This window comes from Rhamphochromis sp. 'chilingali' (assembly GCF_963969265.1).
Source record: "Rhamphochromis sp. 'chilingali' genome assembly, chromosome: 18".
NCBI classification, from domain to species: Eukaryota; Metazoa; Chordata; class Actinopteri; order Cichliformes; family Cichlidae; genus Rhamphochromis; species Rhamphochromis sp. 'chilingali'.
In genome coordinates, this window is record NC_137945.1 from 30352882 (window position 1) to 30375170 (window position 22289).

At 41.3% G+C, this 22289-nt stretch overlaps 1 protein-coding gene across 1 annotated transcript in view; it reads left to right on the forward strand.

The window, feature by feature from the left end:
• cubn (cubilin (intrinsic factor-cobalamin receptor)) overlaps nucleotides 1-22289 on the forward strand; it is a gene marked incomplete at its 5' end in the record, with an annotated part of 82341 nt that overhangs the window by 32495 nt on the left and 27557 nt on the right. Inside the window, 16 exons of the mRNA XM_080865089.1 lie at nucleotides 8098-8279; nucleotides 9345-9501; nucleotides 10070-10260; nucleotides 12021-12180; nucleotides 13402-13583; nucleotides 14189-14357; nucleotides 14653-14834; nucleotides 15867-16020; nucleotides 16235-16351; nucleotides 16467-16580; nucleotides 17100-17228; nucleotides 17370-17502; nucleotides 18813-19018; nucleotides 19444-19625; nucleotides 20813-21005; nucleotides 22055-22252. Of these exons, the coding sequence (XP_080721215.1) occupies nucleotides 8098-8279; nucleotides 9345-9501; nucleotides 10070-10260; nucleotides 12021-12180; nucleotides 13402-13583; nucleotides 14189-14357; nucleotides 14653-14834; nucleotides 15867-16020; nucleotides 16235-16351; nucleotides 16467-16580; nucleotides 17100-17228; nucleotides 17370-17502; nucleotides 18813-19018; nucleotides 19444-19625; nucleotides 20813-21005; nucleotides 22055-22252 (2649 nt within the window). The remainder of the gene's footprint in view (nucleotides 1-8097; nucleotides 8280-9344; nucleotides 9502-10069; nucleotides 10261-12020; nucleotides 12181-13401; nucleotides 13584-14188; nucleotides 14358-14652; nucleotides 14835-15866; nucleotides 16021-16234; nucleotides 16352-16466; nucleotides 16581-17099; nucleotides 17229-17369; nucleotides 17503-18812; nucleotides 19019-19443; nucleotides 19626-20812; nucleotides 21006-22054; nucleotides 22253-22289) is intronic.

The window sequence follows — 22289 nt, forward strand, 5'->3', positions numbered from 1 at the left end:
ATGGTATCCAGCGACAAGCACAAGACTGGCAAATGGCATGAAAGTGTGACAATCGGAGACGTACCACTCACCTTCAAGCTAGACACAGGTGCGGACGCAAATGTGCTCCCCAGATCAGTTTATGACGAGTTACCAGATATGCCTCGGTTACAGCCCACAAAGACTGTACTCATAGCTTTTGGTGGAGCCCGCATACGTGCAGATGGTGTGGTGTCTCTTGAGTGTGAAGCACGGAAGCACAAGGCTGTGTTTGACTTTCTTGTATCAAGCCATGCAGATAAACCGATCCTAGGTGGACAAGCTTGTGAAGAGCTCCATCTGGTGCAACGAGTTGAGACCCTTGCCATGACATCCTCTGTACCGAAATCAGCTAAACCACCTTCTACCTCGGAAGAACTTGTGGAGATGTACGCTGATGTGTTCACAGGCTTAGGTGAGTTCCCTGGACTTCACCACATACATATTGACCCAAATGCAACACCTGTGATTCACGCATGCAGGAACGTGCCACTCTCCATAATGGATGCGCTGAAGAAGACGCTACAGGACTTACAAAACAGAGATGTCATAATGCCTGTCAATGAGCCTACAGATTGGGTCAACAGTCTTGTCGCCACACAGAAGAAGAACGGAACACTAAGGGTGTGCTTGGACCCTTGTGATCTGAACCAAGCAGTTAAACGCCAGCACTACTCCATTCCCACACACGAGGACGTTCGCAGCAAGCTAGCAGGAAAATCCATCTTCACCATATTGGATGAAAAAGATGGATACTGGCAGATCAAGCTGGACGAGCCGTCATCAAAGCTCTGTACCTTCAATACACCTTGGGGCCGATATCGCTTCCTCCGACTCCCATTCGGGATCAAATCAGCCAGCGAGGTCTTTCAACAAAAGAATTGTGAGACTTTCGGCAACATTCCTGGTGTATTTATCATTGCAGATGATATGATAATTGCAGCTACATCAGAGCACGAACACGATGAAATCCTGCAGAAGGTCATGGAGAAAGCAAGAGCAGCTAACGTGAAGTTTAACAAGGACAAAATTCAGTTCAAAGTTGACACAGTGAAATACATGGGCCATATCATCACAGCAGCAGGGCAGAAAGCAGATGTTTCAAAGATCAAAGCTATTGTCGACATGCCGACTCCAGAAGACAAACAAAGCCTTCAGCGTCTGCTGGGAATGACGAAGTTTTTGGCACAGTACATCCAAAATGAAGCATCGCTCACAGCACCTTTGAGACAGCTACTCAAGAAGGACACAGTGTGGCAGTGGCAGCCACATCACACAGTAGCGTTACAGACGCTCAAGTCGACGCTCACACAAGCTCCAGTGTTGAGATTTTATGACCACAAGAAACCACTAACACTGCAGGCCGATTCTTCAAAAGATGGGCTGGGCGCATGCCTATTACAAGACGGACAACCTGTGTGTTACGCGTCACGAGCACTCACAGACACAGAAAAAAGGTATGCACAAATAGAAAAAGAGTTGCTAGCCATTGTGTTTGCCGCTAAACGATTCCACCAGTATGTCTATGGAAGACCAGTGACAGTGCAATCTGATCATAAACCCCTGGAGGGTTTATGATCAGGCACCAGCGAGGCTACAAGGAATGCTGCTGCAACTACAGAGATATGATCTCACCGTCACATACACCCCCGGCAGAGACATGTTCATAGCCGATGCACTCTCACGTGCCACAACTACCAGTGACGACGGAAACGTGAGTGAAAACGCAAATGATGAAAGAGTTGTGTATGCTCTGGAGGCCACAGCAGCATTGAGCGAGAAAACATTGTGTGACCTGAAAAAAGCAGTGGCAGCAGACAGCGTACTACAAGCCGTGCGCGAAAGACACATCAACGGATGGCCGCCCAGAAGGAAGAGTTTAGACAAAACACTCCACAGCTACTGGCCTATGAGACACGATATCAGTTTCCACGATGACATTATTATGATCGGGGACAAGATCGTAATACCCCAAAGCTTCAGGCGTGTGATCCTGGAGAAGCTGCACCTTGCCCACCAAGGCGTGCAGCGCACAAAAGCCAAAGCAAGAAGAGTGCTGTACTGGCCTGGCATGTCACGCGACATAGAGACCATGCTTGAAAAGTGTGAACAATGCCAGCAAATGCAGCCAAAGAACCAGGCTGAACCGCTTATTCCACACCAGATTCCAGAGCTGCCATGGATGAAAATCGGAGCAGACATCTTCGAACTGAACGATCATCCATATCTTTTGTTAGTGGATTATTTATCAAAATATCCAGAAGTTCTTAACTTACCTGACAAAACGGCACACTCTGTGATTCAGAAGATGAAATCAGTCTTCGCAAGACACGGAATTCCCAAAGAGATAGTGAGCGATCATGTTCCATTCGCCAGCCACGAGATGAGATCGTTTGCAGCATCCTGGGAGATAAAGCTAACTTTCTCCAGTCCCGGCTTTCCTTCTTCGAATGGCATGGCGGAGCGAGCCATAAAGACTGTCAAACATGCACTTAAGAAAGCCGCACGGACTGGAACAGACCCACATCTAGTGCTGTTGTCTTTGAGGAACACTCCAGTCACAGGACTTAGTGTGTCACCTGCACAAATGTTGATGGGACGGGTTCTCCGCAGCACCCTGCCATGCACCAGTGCTGTGTTGAGGCAGTCAACCCCACAGAACATTCACGACAAAGTGCGCAGGTTGCAATCAAAGCGGAAACGCCACTATGATCAGCACGCAAGACCATTGCCTGTTCTGACCCCAGGCGAGACTGTGCACATGCAAACAAGGCGCGGTTGGGAGCCAGCTGTTGTAACTAATCGGCGAGAGGAACCACGCTCCTACACTGTGCAAACACCAGATGGTAAAGTGCTCAGGAGGAACAGGAGACATCTGAGGAAAATACACCCAAGTCTGTTCAAGGACACACCCATGGACCCAGATGAACTGTCCGTTCACACCCAAGAGCCAGTGGAGCCACCAGCAAATGACACCCCACAAAACTCTAGTCCTGCAAGTATGGACAACACACCCACATGTTACACACGCAGTGGCCGAGCAATAATACGCCCTGCCAGGTATAGAGACTAAGTGATTGGGAAACTTAAAGTCACTCTATCCTGTACCTGCGTTGTTCTGTACAAGCTAGATAACTGTCTTGTTGGAAAAGAGAGAAAATATGTCATGTTTCATATGTTCATTTTGACATGTCTTATCTAATCTGTCATGTGTTCATCTGTTTCAAAACACTACACTGATGTGTATTTGCATTGCTCAAGTGACAAGCAATCTGAGGTGTGCTCTACTTAATGTCTCAAGAATATAATATTGTTAATGTTCCTACGATTTAAAAGGTGCATTTATGTTACAAAATATTGGAGTTAAGAGGTAGTATCTTTATCTCGGAAAAGAGGGATGTGGTATATTGTAATAAGCAGCAGCTATTACTACCTCCCACCAGTAGGTGGTACTGTGTTATTGTATGTGTTCTGAGCTTATGGAGTAAAAGTCCGGACCTCCACCATAGCCTCGTCTCAGTCCTCTGTGCTTGGTCTAAAGTTATTGTTGACCACAACCCACGCTACACGGGCAGTTGGAGCAACACTGCATAAAGTTACAACAGTGTTGTTGGTTTTCTCTCGATTTCTGAGTCGACAAGCGCCTTTGTTACTGGGACCAGTCATTTTAAGAAAGGCCCCCATTAGAACCCATGAGAAATGCAAGAAACGCATTATTGCTCAGTCTGCAATATCTTTCCCAGAACAAACACCAATTGCAAATAACATACTAAAAATAAACCTGAAAATCAGTTTAGAACAGCGTACTATGTTGCAAAGAGTGAACTACCACTGGCAAAATTTAGCAGTCTTTGCAAACTTCAAAAAGCAAATGGCCTCGATCTTGGTTCCACTTGTCTCTTACCCGTGACTTCAGTGGAAATTTCAAATTCAGGATCTGACACAGACTGATTCATGTCCTACACAGTTCTTACAAGTTCATAGAAATTTCTGTTCAATTAGAACCAAGTATTTGAGTTGATGATTGTAATTTTTATACAATGTTGTAATTTGTGTTTCAACAATTTTTTGATTAATGTTTTGTTTCCTTTACAATATTACACTTTAATGTATAATATTGTAAAGGAAACAAAACATCAATCAAAAAAATTGCTCTCCTTTTTATTCGGGCTACTTACATTTATTTTGGGCTACCAAAAACTGAAGAGTCCCTGCCCGAAGGGCTACCAGGGATTTTGAAATTTTGAGAGCCCTGAGATATATTTATTTTTTTAATTACTTTTGTTTCAGCAACATTAAATTTAAAAACTGTACTTTTGAGTTAAAATATATATTTATAATTTTAATAAATGACAAACTAAAAAGGCATGAACATTTTTTTTGTATCGAAAAAATATCGAACGGTGACACCAAAGTATCGAACCGAACCGTGAATTTTGTGCATCGTTGCACCATATATATATATATATATATATATATATATATATATATATATATATATATATATATATATATATATATATATACAGTGGGGCAAAAAAGTATTTAGTCAGCCACCGATTGTGCAAGTTCCCCCACCTAAAATGATGACAGAGGTCAGTAATTTGCACCAGAGGTACACTTCAACTGTGAGAGACAGAATGTGAAAAAAAAATCCATGAATCCACATGGTAGGATTTTTAAAGAATTTATTCGTAAATCAGGGTGGAAAATAAGTATTTGGTCAATAACAAAAATACAACTCAATACTTTGTAACATAACCTTTGTTGGCAATAACAGAGGTCAAACGTTTACTATAGGTCTTTACCAGGTTTGCACACACAGTAGCTGGTATTTTGGCCCATTCCTCCATGCAGATCTTCTCGAGAGCAGTGATGTTTTGGGGCTGTCGCCGAGCAACACGGACTTTCAACTCCCGCCACAGATTTTCTATGGGGTTGAGGTCTGGAGACTGGCTAGGCCACTCCAGGACTTTCAAATGCTTCTTACGGAGCCACTCCTTTGTTGCCCGGGCGGTGTGTTTTGGATCATTGTCATGTTGGAAGACCCAGCCTCGTTTCATCTTCAAAGTTCTCACTGATGGAAGGAGGTTTTGGCTCAAAATCTCACGATACATGGCCCCATTCATTCTGTCCTTAACACGGATCAGTCGTCCTGTCCCCTTGGCAGAAAAACAGCCCCATAGCATGATGTTTCCACCCCCATGCTTCACAGTAGGTATGGTGTTCTTGGGATGCAACTCAGTATTCTTCTTCCTCCAAACACGACGAGTTGAGTTTATACCAAAAAGTTCTAGTTTGGTTTCATCTGACCACATGACATTCTCCCAATCCTCTGCTGTATCATCCATGTGCTCTCTGGCAAACTTCAGACGGGCCTGGACATGCACTGGCTTCAGCAGCGGAACACGTCTGGCACTGCGGGATTTGATTCCCTGCCGTTGTAGTGTGTTACTGATGGTGACCTTTGTTACTTTGGTCCCAGCTCTCTGCAGGTCATTCACCAGGTCCCCCCGTGTGGTTCTGGGATCTTTGCTCACCGTTCTCATGATCATTTTGACCCCACGGGATGAGATCTTGCGTGGAGCCCCAGATCGAGGGAGATTATCAGTGGTCTTGTATGTCTTCCATTTTCTGATGATTGCTCCCACAGTTGATTTTTTCACGCCAAGCTGCTTGCCTATTGTAGATTCACTCTTCCCAGTTTGGTGCAGGTCTACAATACTTTTCCTGGTGTCCTTCGAAAGCTCTTTGGTCTTGGCCATGGCGGAGTTTGGAGTCTGACTGTTTGAGGCTGTGGACAGGTGTCTTTTATACAGATGATGAGTTCAAACAGGTGCCATTCATACAGGTAACAAGTGGGGGACAGAAAAGCTTCTTACAGAAGACGTTACAGGTCTGTGAGAGCCAGAGATTTTCCTTTTTTGAGGTGACCAAATACTTATTTTCCACCCTGATTTACGAATAAATTCTTTACAAATCCTACCATGTGGATTCATGGATTTTTTTTTTCACATTCTGTCTCTCACAGTTGAAGTGTACCTCTGGTGCAAATTACTGACCTCTGTCATCATTTTAGGTGGGGGAACTTGCACAATCGGTGGCTGACTAAATACTTTTTTGCCCCACTGTGTATATATATATATATATATATATATATATATACACACTCAACAAAAATATAAACGCAACACCTTTGTTACTGCTCCCATTCCCCATGGGATGGACGTAGAGACCTAAAATTCATTCCAGATACACAATATAACCATCCCTCCCAAACAGTGGTCACAAATCAGTCCAAATGTGTGGTAGTGGGCACATCTGCTATATTGAGATAATCCATCCCACCTCACAGGTGTGCCACATCAGGATGCTGATCTGACATCATGAGTAGTGCACAGGTGTACCTCAGACTGCCCACAACAAAAGGCCACCCTGGAATGTGCAGTTTTTTGCGCTATTGGGGGTCTGGGGACCCAGAACCGGTCAGTATCTGGTGTGACCACCATTTGCCTCATGCAGTGCAACACATCGTCGCATGGAGTCTATCAGATTGTCAATTGTGGCCTGTGGAATGTTGGTCCACTCCACTTCAATGGCTGTGCGAGGTTGTTGGATATTCGTGGGAACTGGTACACGCTGTCGTATACGCCGGTCAAGCACATCCCGAACATGCTCAATGGGTGACATGTCCGGTGAGTATGCTGGCCATGCAAGAACTGGGACATTCTCAGCTGCCATCTGCCCTGAACAATGTGAACCATGATTCATCCGTGAAGCGCACACCTCTCCAACTGCCAGACGTCATCGAATGTGAGCATTTGCCCACACAAGTCTGTTACGGCGACGAGCTGGAGTCAGGTCAAGACCCTGATGAGGACGACGGGCATGCAGTTGAGCGTCCCTGAGACGGTTTCTGACAGTTTGTGCAGAAATTGTTTGGTTGTGCAAACCAATTGTTCCAGCAGCTGTCTGGGTGGCTGGTCTCAGACGATCTTGGAGATGAACCTGCTGGATGTGGAGGTCCTGGGCTGGTGTGGTTACACGAGGTCTGCGGTTGTGAGGCCGGTTGGATGTGCTGCCATATTCTCTGAAACGCCTGTGGAGACGGCTTATGGTTGAGAAATGAACATTCAATGCACGGGCGACAGATCTGGTTGACATTCCTGCTGTCAGCACGCCAATTGCACGCTCCCTCATTGCTTGTGGCATCTGTGGCATTTTGCTGTGAGACAAAACTGCACATTCCAGGGTGGCCTTTTGTTGTGGGCAGTCTGAGGTACACCTGTGCACTACTCATGATGTCAGATCAGCATCCTGATGTGGCACACCTGTGAGGTGGGATGGATTATCTCAATATGGCAGATGTGCCCACTACCACACATTTGGACTGATTTGTGACCACTGTTTGGGAGGGATGGTTATATTGTGTATCTGGAATGAATTTTAGGTCTCTACGTCCATCCCATGGGGAATGGGAGCAGTAACAAAGGTGTTGCGTTTATATTTTTGTTGAGTGTATGTATATATATATATATATATATATATATATATATATATATATATATATATATATATATATATATATATATATATATACACATATATGTGTGTGTCATTGTTGGAATGCTACTACACAAGTAACCCTGGCTGAAGGGGTTACATGAATAGGATGAGGGACCTATGGATTCTTCGATACCCAACATCCACAATGTCTCAAACTATATATAGGTTATATAGTTTTTTGTAAAGAGGACCTGAAACACTGAAAGGACCCTCTCCACAGTCCACCTGCTGATTGAAGCTTATGAGGGAATTGTCTAGCTATACTTCCATCTTCTTATCTAAGGCGTAAGCCAGCTGACCAGTTGGTATGTTTCACAAGACTTTATTTCATACCTTTAATAATAACAAGAAATGTTTACCCTTTACTGTACAACAATTACAGCATGTAGAAAACAGTACTTTTTCATTTCAAGTTTGATTGTAACAGTAAAATGTAAAAAAATAAATAAATAAAAATATGCTTTCTGTCTTTTTCCCCTCATCTACATGTTTTATTTTATCCTTTGTTCCAAGGCTGTGGAGGGACGTTGACAACTGCATCTGGAGCATTCTCCTCTCCTAACTACCCGCTACCCTACCACCCAAATGCTGAGTGCTACTGGAACATTAGGACCAACCAGGGCAACAAACTCCTGCTCTCTTTCTCTGATTTCCATCTGGAATCTAATGCTAACTGTTATTATGATTATGTGGCTGTGAGTATTCTACCTCTAAGTCATATGGTTGCATTGTTATGCAAGACTAAAGTATGAAAGTAATTGAACGTTTCATTTTGGGGCATATTCAAACATTTTCTAATGGATGTACATAACTGTAGATAAACATGGATACGCAGCAGGCTTACTCAGCTTGGTGTTTGAAAACAACAACAAAATCATTACAAAGCTAGACTGAAGTAGGTTTTTTTCAGTTTAGGGTATAAAACAACTTGCTTGGAGGTGTCAGTGGGATCTAAAGGACTCGGAGAAAGCCAACACTCAGCCCAGAGGCTTTATCAGATTATGAAAAAAGATTGGAGAAAAAAGGAGAGAAAAAGGAGTCAAGGTTTAGTTCATTCTTGGTGTTTTTATTCTAATGAGTACTAGAAGCCAGTATAACTCTGCTAAGAGGGGACTGATGTGCTCTCTGTCATTGGTTTTCATTAATAACCTTGAAACAGAATTCAGGATAACCTGCAGCCTATTTGTAGTTTTATGGGGAAGCCCAACAAAGGGAGCACTGTAGTGACCCACTTTACCAGAGATAAATACATTAGTTTTTCAGCATAATGACAAGTCAGGAAGGGTCAAATTTTGGTGATATTCCCAAGTCTGAAGAAAGCTATCCTGGTAATGAAGTTTTAAAGCACATTTCAGAATCTAAAATAACTGCAAGAAGGAAGTCAACAGAATTTTCAAATCGATACCATAGGTGTAGCAACTTAAAATCTTGGATGAGTTTGAATCTCAATGAGATCAAGGTCAAAGGTTAGAGGTCAAGTTTTCTGGAAATTGATTTGGAAAGTGATACCATGAGTGTATCTACTAGGAGGCAGAGGGGTAGCACTGGTGGCTGCCAGTATTTTAGGTTGGTGTAATTATGACAAAGTAGTGCATATTTTGTTAGATTTTGTTTGCTTTTTTTTCATACACATATGTAAACAAGTTGTTACTCCCTGTGTTGAAAATAACACTTTCAAAAATTTCAATTATTGAAATTGTTTTTCTTTAGTTCATTTTACTTCTAAATTTCATTTTGTTTCTGTTATCTGTATCTGTTAGGTACATGATGGCAACAGCAGCAGTGCTCCACAACTGGCCAAGCTGTGTGGCAGTGACCTGCCGAGTACCATCAACTCTTCCAGCAATGAGCTCTACGTCAAACTCCGCACAGACAGCAGCGTCAACGCAGGAGGCTTCCTTGCCTCCTACACTTCTCGTAAGAAAACATATTTTGTTTCTTTACATTATCTATGTTTGTGAATTTAAATAATTACGAAGATTTGGAGCAATTCTGATAATTTATGAGATATTACCAGAGATGGCCAAAATTGTATTTAAATTAGTGCTTTTAGCGTTAATCTCGTTAAAATGATGTTAACGCCATAACCGCATTAACACGGCATCAGCTTGTTTACGCGTTAGTGCCATGTAGCCCCGCGCACAGGGCGATCCACGCTAACTCGCTAACGGAGATTTACTGCGTTAATGCGGTTATGGCTTTAAGGTCATTTTATTTAGATTAACACTGACAGCACTAATTTAAATAATAGAAGTGTTGGATAAAAACATCAGGCCACAAGGTCAGATAAAATTAGTCATCATCAGTGATAACTAAAATACTTGAGTTTGCTATATATGCTATTACATAACTTTCTTGTTCTTGTAAAGATGGCTAACAAATGATAATGATGATCCTGCACATATTCTTTTTAATAATTTCCATTTATCGGAGTAGGAATACCATATGTGATCTTCTTATTGTGTTCAATATTTCTTTATTTCAGAATGCAATAGTATTTTGATCTCTGGCAAACACAGAGGAGTGATCGAGTCACTGAACTTTCCCAACAACTATCCGGACAACAGCCAGTGTAGCTGGACAATCCAAGCCAGCGGTGGAAATACCGTCAACTACACCTTTACAGCCTTCCAGCTAGAGGCCACCTCTGCTGCTTGTACATTCGATTACATTAAGGTAACACATCCACATCTCTCAACATTATAAAAGAAAATAAATAAAAGAAAGAATGACTCGAAACTCTCACCAGGCATGTTTGTAAATAAACAAAATTTGATTTTGTGCATCTTTTCAATCCAATTTGTTTACAAAAATTTAAATACTTGTATATACAACTGACCCCTTTGGTTTTTTATTATGTGACATTAACTAAAGATAACAGTTACTAAAATTTGCAACTATCCCAATAAAATAAACATCTATAAATTGGCTGCTGAAATAAGTTTCAACATTTTGTGAGTTAATGATTTGCTTTAAATGACTGCTACTTTAACATTATCTGTTTTTCCCTCCTTCAATGATAAAACGTCCTCATTATGCAACTTCTGGCAGACCCACAAAAAGTTATAAGAACTTAAGCTGCATGGTTCATGAGTTTAAGGAGAGCAGCAGGATAACAACCAGAAAACGAAATTTGCCTGTTTTTAAATGTTACCTGTCAGAGATGCTAAAGGAAATCTGAGCTGTAATGACTTCAATGGCAGATGCTATTTCGCACATGTAAAAACATGTCACAGTGTGACTGAGGAAATCTGTGATGTTAAGGAGAAAATTCTCTCTACACCTCTTTATCTGCTAACTCCTTAAATCGTTGTCACCTGGGAAGTGCCCATTGAACACTGAGTCGTCTGAGCAAAACTCAAAATAATGAACGAGCTAGTGGAGGAAATGTCAGCGGGAAACATCATTGAATTATTCTCACCTGCTTGGACATCACCTGCGACCCTCATCTCAAAAGTAGGAAGCCCTGTTTCTGTGTTAATTACATAAAGCAGTGTGTGGTCATGTAGACAGATGCTCACCCTTTGACCACCATTTAGGAAATGCTAGACTCCCTGGCTGCCTTGAGTCTTCTCCACTATTGACATGGACAATAGATACTGGCAGTGCCAGATGGAGAATAGATGAGATAAGACTGTTTTTAACCTTTCCTGCAGGATTATATCAAATCAAGGTCATAGCCTTCAGTCTATGCACCAGCAACCTTCCAGTAACTAATGGAAATAACCTATTATCTGGATGACATAATCATCTATTCATCATCATGGGAACAGTACCATGAGGGCATCCCCACACTATTCCAAAAGCTCCAGGAGGCCAAGCTGACTGTCAATATGAAAAACTCCAACCTTTTCAGAACATATTTCAGATTCCTTGGTCACATCGTGTCATTTCCAATTAACATCAAAGGAGATCAAAGGTTTCCTTGCATGGCTGGCTCATACTACCAGATTGTTCCCAATTTTTCACAACTGTCTGAACCACTGAATGAATTGCAACGCAAAGGATGTATGTCAGACTTCTTTTCAAGACCTGTCTGGTCTCCCCATTCATCCGGGGTCATCACCGATGCCAGTGATGTAGGCCTGGGAGCATGAGTTTGGAAAAGAGGAAGTACTGGGGAATTGCAGTGATATTGTGAATAGAGTAGGCAGAACTTAAGAATTCTGCCACTGAGAAGTGTTTGGCTCTGGTATGGCCTAGAAAGGCGGCGATGCCAAGTGGAAGGGGAATGCTTTACTGTGGTCACAGACCACTGCGCTATACACTAGAATGGCCAAACAATTTTTAAACATAATTAATTATGTATGCTGTGCAATCATTCCACACTGGAAAAAGAACAGTTCAAAGAAATCGTAGCAAGCCCCAAATTAGCATGGCATTCCTGCCCATTTTCAGTGCATACTTTCTGCTTTCTCTGTATATCCTTGCCCTAGCTCTATGATGGACCTAACCAAGAAGCGCCTCTGATTGGCACATTCTGTGGATACACTCCTCCCCCGGCCGGCAGCACTACAAGCTCAGCCCTCAACATTGTGTTCAGAACTGATTCAACTGTTTCGACATCAGGCTTCCAGATGATGTGGTACCAAAATGGTAAGAGGGAAATATATTTGATTGTTATAGACCAGATCAAGAGAACCATTACAAACATACTGTGTACTATAGTATTTAAAATAGTTTTTAAAACATTTATATAAATAAATGAAATTGAATTTTTGTATTTTTAAATACGTGCTACTAACTTAGCACAGAGATCTAATCTCTCTAGCGTGTTCTGGATCTGCTCTGGGGTCTCCTCCTAGGTCAACACACCTCACCTTGAAGCCATCAAGAAGGCATTCTGGTGTGTTGGCCAAACCACCACATGTGGAGGAGTTTTCACTCTTCACTGAGTCCTTCCCGATCAAACTTATCACCTTATCAATAAGGAAGATCTCTGACATCCTCATTTCATCTATCAGTTTTCACAATTTTATTTTTTCCTTCACTATCGAGAGATCATGGCCGCAAGTGAGAGCAGGAATGTCAACCAGTAAATCAACCACTCTGCACACTCTCCAGCACAACTGACCATTGTAACTAAACGCTGACTAATAATAGAAGTACTGCATCTCATATACCGAGGTGCATCCACACACTGAGGCTACGTCCACACTAGCCCAGATAGATTTGAAAACGGCGTCTGAAAACGCTTTGCGTCCACACTATCTTTTTCAGTTGTTTTCACAGAGATGTGCGTCCACATTGAAACAGCCGAAAACACTTACTGCGCATGCATGAAACGCAAGATGATTCGACCTGCCTCATTTCTGTCTGCCGCTTATTTACTTTCCGGCTCTTTGAATCGTCGCGGCAAAATGTCGAGGAAAAGCATCGAGTTTTTTAAATGGACTAACAATGAGTTAGAGTTGTTGCTGTGAGTAACACAAAAGTACAAAGTTGCAAAAGCGAGTGAGAATTAAAGAATTTGAGGACTACATCTCCTTTGTCTCTTCAGATTGTCACACATATAGAGAGAAGGTGTGACTTTTGCAGGTAGTGGAGGTAGTTTTTTCTTTGACGGTATACTATAAAGGCAGTTTTAAGTTTATACTACACTTGTCAGCTGGCTGTTGGTTTTTATCTCTGGTTTTGATAAGAGTTAATGCGTGCTTTATTGCATCTTTTCTCATGCTTTCTCTTCACCTTCCTTTCTTCTACTGACAAAAGTGCTGTGAAAATCTCTTTATTAAAAGTGTTGTTTAGTCTAAATAATTACTGAAACAAAATAATACTAATTTGATGCATGATTTAGGGATTTCTTTGTCCCTGCAGGTTGTGGTGGGGATCTCTCTGGTCCCAGTGGCTCCTTCAGCAGCCCAGGCTACCCTAACAGATATCCAGATAACAGAGAATGTATATGGTATATCACCACATCAGCTGGCAGCAGTATAACTATCACCATCCATGAATTTGATGTTGAGTACCACCAAGACTGCAACTATGATGTGCTGGAGGTAAGACACAGACGTTGGCTTAGTAGTAGTCAGTTCATAAACATACCAAAAGCTGAATTCATGACAAAACTCATATAATTTTAATTCAGTTCAGTTGAATTAAGCACTGAATGACAAAAACCCCCCACAAAAACAGTGGCCGACAGCACTGTACACAACAGTAGACTGGTGCGTAATAAGCAAGCAAATAATGCAGAAAACAGAGATTTGAGACGGGAAACTGTTCTCTCAGTTCACTGGGAGAGAGAGAGAGAGAGCTGTGCAGGAAGTGCGATTTTATCATAGTGGAAGCAAAACAGCCAAAGTCAGAGGAAATTCATGACGATGTTGTTCAACCGTGAAGCGTAGTTTTGATCTTCTTTTGCTGCTGGTTCAGTGAATTTTGGTCAGAGAGTGATTAATATTTGAGATTTGATGATTGATGATGATTATTGGGGGGGGGGGGGGGTGGTCATAAGCCCCCTAACCCCCCTGGAAATTACGCCCCTGACTGAAACTATTGTGATTGGTTGGGGTTCATGGCAGAAGGCAATAAATTGACCTGGTTGTTGACTTGATTTCTTTTTCATTTGATTATTTATTGAATTGATGTCATTTCTCCTCAGGTTTATGGAGGGCCAGACTTGTCAGCCCCACAGCTGGCTAAGCTATGCAGCACTACATCCACCCCAATGCATGTCTCCAGCACTGGCAACCTTCTCACTGTGCGCTTCAAATCTGATGCCTATGTCAGTGGTCGAGGATTCAATGCAAGCTGGACTGAAGTCCAGGGAGGTGGGTAGGCATCATTAAATACAGCTTTTACAGCTCTGCATGCTTCTTCTGGATGCAGCATCAGAGCTTTGGGTTTTGCAGTTTGATTATAGACTTTGTAGCTGGGTGCAATATTTTACAGAAATGTAGCTGTTGTAGTCTCAACTGGATTGAAGTTGTTACTACTGAAATAGTTTTTGACTGCTGACAATTCACCACTTGTTATCTTTCTTCCATTTTAAATTACAAAGCCTTAAGAGTTTATGTATATATACAGTACTCTGTAGGTTTTAATAAACTCTCTTTCTTCTTGCAGGCTGTGGAGGCCCAGTCACAGCACCTTCAGGGGAAATCCATTCTCCTTTGTATCCCAACAGCTATCCAAACAATGTGGATTGTTCCTGGGTCATCAGCGTGGATCCCAACCACCGTGTCTTTCTGAACTTTACAGACCTGGACATTGAATATCACAGCAGCTGTAACTTTGACTATGTGGCTGTAAGTGACTGAATAGCAACTGGTTGGTGCAATATTAAAGCAGCTGTCTTTGGTTGTTGCTGTGTGCTGTATCTAAGGCTGACAAGGCAAAGACAGGCAAAAGCACTATCACTGCTTGAAAAGCCAGCAAACTAAGAAAGTCCACAGTGAACTTTTCATTCTTGTGCCTGATTTATTAATCTATACACTTCCATTCGGTGTGACTCAAGACAATTAGGCTCTTTCTGAATTTTTTTAATGTAACTTTTATTTTTTATTTTATTTGATGCAAACCATCATAGAATAACAAATTATAAAATCACATGTAACATGCATACATGTAAGACCAAAAAAAACAAGTCCGAGTCAACAAGTAAAGTAATACAAAGTCCAGCTTATCAATAGCAAATTGCACTCCTTAGTTAGCTCTGAGGGAGGGAGACAAGAGATATGTATAAAAAAAATCCCCACTCCCCTGTGGGGTGGTCTTTCTATCTCTTAAGATTAAATTCCACTTCCACCAGCAGTTTTTTCTACACTGTTTCTAAGTGCTTCCTATCTAACATTTATGCACATTCATACTCTGATGGATGCATCAGAGAGCAGCATGGGGTTAGTATCTTGCCCAAGGATATTTAGTATGTAGACTGGGGCTGAAAAACCAAGCGTCCAGTTAGTAGGTGACCCGCTCTACCACCTGAGCTACAGCCACCTTCACCCCATATATATCTGTATACTCAGTATATTTTTGCAGGACCTCTACAGGACTTCTCAGAGTATGCAAGCAAATACAGTTAAAAATGAAGTTTTTGTATCAATTAATCATAAACCCATCAATATTCTTTTTTTGTAATGAGATATGTGCATTTTGCATCATGGCGTAGTTTGACTAAGCTGTCACGTAAGAACTAATGTGCACCCCAGTCAATATGAAGGTGTTTTCTGTGCTCAAAATTTATGAAAATAGATGCATGAAAAGTGATTTGTTTGTTCATTTATTATGTGCCAACACAACCACAGTTTTACTGAAAACATATGCTTGTCCATTGGTAGATCCATGATGGTCCAACCTCATCTTCTCCTCTGCTTGGTCGTGTGTGTGGTTCCAGTGTTCCTCCCTTCACTTCCACCCAGAACACAATTTATGTTCGCTTTAGGTCAGACTCCAGTGGCAACCACCGTGGGTTCAGCGCTCGCTTCTCTGAGGGTCAGTCTTCTTTAACCTCTTTGCACTTGAACACTGATATAATTTGTCTGCTGTAGTGGGATTGTCCACTCATGCCTCTGTCCCTGCTACATCAGAGAAGACTGCTTCAGTTTTCAGTTCAGTTTTCCTCCTTTTTAGCTGCAAACAGCTTGATCTCCATGTTCTGGTTGCCAAAGCCAGAGTGCAGGTGACAATGTACTTTTGTTTTCAACAGCTTGTGGTGCAACGATTGTAACAGATGATAATGGTGGGGCCATTGCATCACCAAGGTATCCAGCACAATACCCACCTAATCAGAACTGTAGTTGGATCATTAGAGCACAGGAACCATGTGAGTTGCTTTAGTTAAAGAGGACTAGAAAATGTCATTCTTTTATATATTTCATATAGAAAAACTTGAGATGCAAACTGTTCCAATAACCACTGACTTGTCTTTTTGTGCCCAGTAAACCACGTGACCCTTTCATTCACTGACTTTGACTTAGAGATGATCTTTGCCAATTGTTCTCACGATTTCTTGGAGATCTTGGACGGAGACAATTACGATTCACCTACTATAGGTAAATATTCACTATATGTGTCTTTGCTTGTCTGTTTTTGGTAAGAGTTAGGTTTAGAAGGGTGGTGCTTGCCTAAGCTAACCTTTCTAATCATAAGAGAAGAGATGTGCTGAATCCTGAAAACAATATCCTATTGAGTATCAGACCACAGCGCCTTTTTATCAGCCCAGTTTCCACATAAGGTTGGTGTCGTTCTGTGACAATGCCTTTTTCACCTGGTTTGGATATTCTTGTAATGTAATATGTTGCATTTAATTTCACTGGCTCAAATACAATCTTTATTTCATTTCAACAATGAATGGCATTCTACCAGGAGCAGTGCAAATTAGCAGTAGAAAAATGAGCAGACCCAATAAGGGAGCGAATAGTCTACCAACCAAAATAAGCACAGGTTTTATGGATGTGTTCTCTCTGGAAAAATTATGACAATTCAGATCAATGATAGCCAAGTGAAAAAGAATTAACATTTTTGAAATTAACTTTATGTTAAAATTACAACTTAATGTTGTCTTTTGTTAGGGCGCTACTGTGGATCTGAAATACCTCACCCAGTGACATCCTTCAGCAACTCTTTGGTAGTCAAATTCATCTCTGACCAGTCCTACTCCAGAAAGGGTTTCAGAGCTGCCTACTCGGGCTCCACTTCTAGTAAGTCATACTGGGTCACACTGCTTATATCCACACACAATAAGAAATGATCAAAACCAATTAAAAATCACGTTACTATCATGCATACACACTCTTACGGACAAGATATCCAGGTTTTTTCTTTTTATTTCCTTTACTCAGGTTGTGGAGGAGATCTTGTGATGGAGACTGGTGCATTTAACAGTCCTAACTATCCAGATGCTTATCCACCTAATGTGGAATGTGTGTGGACCATCCGCAGTTCACCAGGAAACCGCATCCAGCTCTCGTTTATGTTAGTCAATTTAAGCATGATTTTTTGACTTTGGAAGAATCTATCAGAGTTAGCTTGTAAATAAGTTCCTATCAGCAGTATTCCATAGACAGGCATTACTAGTTGACTGGCTATCCGTGGGAGTGGCTTTAGGGGGTCATCTACTAATCAGAGGGTTGGTGGTTCAATCTCTGGCTTCTCTAGTCTGCATGAGTAAGGAGGAATACCAAGTTGCTCTCTGATGTGTTAATGAGTATAAATGTGTGTGAATGTAAGACAGGAAGCACTTATGCCTGATTTATACTTCTGGCTTACAGACTTATGGTTATGTTGTAAGTTACAACATAGTTTTTCAGCTGAATCATAATAGAGTCATTAGGTATAGAAAAAGGTGCTTGTATGAATGGATGAATGTTGTATAAGATCTTCCAGTAGAGTAGAAAAGCAATGTATAAGACCTTATCATATACCATGAAAGGTTTGACTATAACGTTTTAGATAGTAGTTAGAACATATTTATTTAAGAACCACCTGGAGCACAAATTAGTGTCTCAAAAATTAACACACCCAACCATTTATGTCCTAACAAAAATAATAAGAATAACTAAAGGCTTTACAAGTGTGTCTCTCTGAAAACACTGTGGCACTTGCCTGTTAGAAAAAGCTTAACTGTGTGAGGTCCTGAGGATTGACACTCAGGTGGAGAGCTGATTAAGTAATACAATCTGTTACAAACTATTACAAAATACCTTTATTAATATAAATAGCTCTAATGTATAAATATCCTGATATATTACACAAAAATATAAAAGAAATCTGAAATTGAGGTGCCCTTCTTATCATACTGACAGTTATGTTCTCTGAGAGGATGTGCAGATAAGGGTGTACAACAAAATGCAGTGTATCCTTTAAGATAGGGAAATTGTAAAGAGCCATTCTCTGTGTGGATTTTCTGTGGTGCATTTGGGTAATCTCGGTCTCTCACTCTGATGGGCCAGCACATTATGGAGTGGGTGGGAGGTATTGTCCAGCAATGTCCTTATATTAGACAACATCTGGCTATCTGTAACCACCTTCAGAGAATGCATCTCCATTTCCACAATGCAGAATAATTTAAACTTCCCACTGTGCTAAAATAGCCTTAGAAACAAATGACAACTGATACACTCTGCTACTTAAACAAATAGCACTACACCTCTTCTTAGGTGTCTGTTACATGAACTAAAGTTAGATAATTCACTCTTGTACCACTGTTAATTTATGACTTTTCTATACACACAGGAACCTATATTAGTAAATATGACAAACAATCGCATTGTGTTTTGTTTTAGTACATTTCAGCTCCAAGGAGACTCTGATTGTCAAAATGACTACCTGGAAATCAGAGAAGGCAACGCCACTGGGCCTCTAGTCGATCGCTTCTGTGGAAACTCGCTTCCTTCCAACTACACCTCTGTCATTGCTCATATCATGTGGGTCAAGTTCATCTCAGACGCTTCAGTTAGTGGAGCAGGATTCAGAGCCACCTTCTCACACTGTGAGTGTCTGTGTATGAGAGAATTAACCAGCCATCTTCTATATCATCATTTTTCTCAGGTTCTCAGATTTTTCTCCTGAGGTCAGTACTAGGGATGGATAAGGGTATTACTGGTCTGTGATCCTAAATATGTCACCAAAAGAATAAAACCAGCATATTATTTTTAATAAGATATTTGAGATTATGCTTTTTATACCTCGAGTTTTAGTGAAGAGACTGTGTAGAGATGGAACGTTATATATACAGTTTCAACCTTCTTTACATGTGGGTTGTAGTCATAACCTCATTGTAGGTAAGGTGTGTTGTGAATCAAAGAAAGTCAGTGTCAGTTCAGCCAGCTGTTTACTCTGAGTTATGTTCTGTGTAACCAATAAAAAAAGGATATAATGAGAAATGTTTCTTTTTTCTGTGTCACTGCTCCACAGTGTATGGTGTTGATGTGACTGGGGAATCTGGTCAGATAGCATCCCCACTGTATCCCAGGACATACCCCAATAACGCTGACTACCACTGGACTGTAACTGTAGATGGAGACAGCTACATCCAAATCCGCTTCTTGGACATGGACATCGAGGATCTTTATGACTGCTACTATGACCACCTGAAAGTAAGATTGTGAATGCTCAGAGACTGCAATCTACAAACAATATCAGTCACATCTTTATAATATTGTACATACTTTTATTAACTTATGGCTCAATAACAACTCAGAATTTGTGGGAGAGTTGTGTGTGTGTGTGTGTGTGTGTGTGTGTGTGTGTGTGTGTGTGTGTGTGTGTGTGTGTGTGTGTGTGTGTGTGTGTGTGTGTGTGTGTGAGATAGTGCAGCAGCTGAAGTTGTGTCGGCACCACTAACAATAGTCATGTGTTAAAGCACACCTGATGAGATAATGGACAACCATGTGTGTTCTATCGAAGGTCTGTGCCCATGTTCATGGTTCTGAAATTATAACACTTTATTTAATTTAATATTTATTTATTTAATGTTTTTAAACTTTATTAAAGTAAATGCTTTAATCAGAGTAAAAACCACACAAACTAAGTTTTCAGGATAGATCCACTGACTTCCCTTCTTTGAACCCCGTTGTGCAGGATGTAAAATTCCTGCAGCAGAAGAACCTGACACCAAAACTCGCATTGAGTTGCAAACAATTTTGCTTTTAGAATTAGGTTGCTGCGTAATTTATACATTTTTATCAAATCTGCATCTGACATTCCAAATGAACTGACACGAGTGGATTAATCAGTTTGCGCTTAATTTAAGTATTCTCCTCCTTACACTAGTTAGTATTTTGTCAGGATGGAGATGTTTAGTAAATAGTACAAAAAAACCCAACCAAAGATAATATAGATATTTTCTTTTGCATGTCCTGTTGCAATCTCCTAACCCCAATTTTGAAAGACAAAATCTAATTCTGTGTGATCTACAGATCAATGAATGGAATGGTTTTTATATTTGCTGTGACACTCAGTAGTGTGCAACATCTACAAAAGAGACAGACCAAAGCTATTGTAAACTATTGTGGACTAGGATAGTTGCCCAAAAGGCTGTCTGTTTACGGCTTTGCCTAATGCCTTCTGAGACACGGAGGGTCCAGAGAGTGTTTTTATTTACCGCGGCTGCAGCACACAAGCCGCCAGCTGCACATGCAACACACCACAATACCAAACAATCCCGCTTCCCCGTGTTTTTAACATGGCGAGCGTGATTGTGGATGCCGTGCAGGTGAGTCCCCACGGCACCACCGACCACGCCTCACCACAGCTTCTATTCTCAATCCTTGTGTCTCTGCAGATATTTGATGGTCCCAGTATTCATTACTACCCTATTGGGACATTCTGTGGTTTGAATCTGCCCCCTCCTGTAAGAAGTTTGGGAAGCACTGTCACTGTGCAGTTCAAGTCAGATGCAGTGTTGGGAGGAAAAGGTTTCCTTTTGGAATGGACTGCTATTCAGAACTCTGGACCACCACCCACTATCACACCAGGTGAGAAGCAGTAGTTTCTCAGCAGCCCTGTTACATAAACCCATGCATGACCCATATGCAGACTTATAGCTGGGAGGAAACAAAAACCTAACCTTTACTGTGGCTGATGTAGAATATCTGAGAATACTGCAGGGAAACACACAAGACAAACAAATTAAATAGAGAGAATGCCAATGGCATTATTTATTTATTTATTTATTTGTGCTTAATTATTTGCGCTTATTTATTGAACTGAAAGGCAATGTAGTGACTTGACTGTGAAGGTTCTCAGTCATCCAGGTCATCCTAGTCTAAGGCGCTTGGAAAGAAAAGCATCTGGATTTAAGTTGTTTGAAGATCCGAGAAGCTTCTTCTAGGGTCATATGGTGGAGAGTGCCAGATTTAAGCCCTGTGGGAGTGTCCCCTCAAGAGGGACAATGGACCCCCTAATGATCCTCTACCTAATCACACCAGCCAAGGTGTGAAGATGGGTGTAGGGCACAATCAGCCAAGGTTTCAGGTGAGCTCATTGTGAAACCTCACCCCACCCTATCATGTGATTTCCTGAGGTGAAATGGCCCAGGGTGTGAGTGGGCATCAAGGCGTCTGGAAGGGATCTCAAAACTAGATTATAGATCCCTTCCCAGATGCTTTAATGTTATTTTCGACAAGTTTGCTTTTTTCCTGTGGGACACTCCCACAGAGCTTAAATCTAGGACTCTCCACCATTTGACCCTAGAACTGAAGAAGCTTCTCAGATGAGAGGTGAAACATCTTCAAGCAACTTAAAGAAGTCCAGATGCTTTTCTTTCCAAATGTAGTGACTTCAGTATTGGGTAAGATGTTCACATTTCTGTGTACATGTAAGAACCCGGACTGCTGCTATCAGACTCTTAGTCAGTTGAGGAAATTTATTTTCTTTAGTGATAGAAGGCAGTCCTGGTGACCATATTAATATGATTTTCAAAACTGAAGTCACTGTCCAAAATCATACGCAGGTCTCTGACTTACTGTGTTTCCGAAATGTTAAATACAACCTTCATCTTGTTGTTTTTCTGTATGTGTGCCAGGTGCATGCGGTGGAATGCTAATGACAGGAGAGACTCCTGGCTTCCTCTATTCTCCTGGCTGGCCAGAAAACTACCCTCCTAATCAGGAGTGTACCTGGTTGATACGTTCTCCAGACTCAACTGTAGAGCTTACTATCTTGTCTTTAGACATAGAGGACAGCCATACCTGCTACTTTGATAGCGTTGTTGTCAGAGATGGTAAGTAATTAAAGCCAACATTAAGGAATAATAGTGC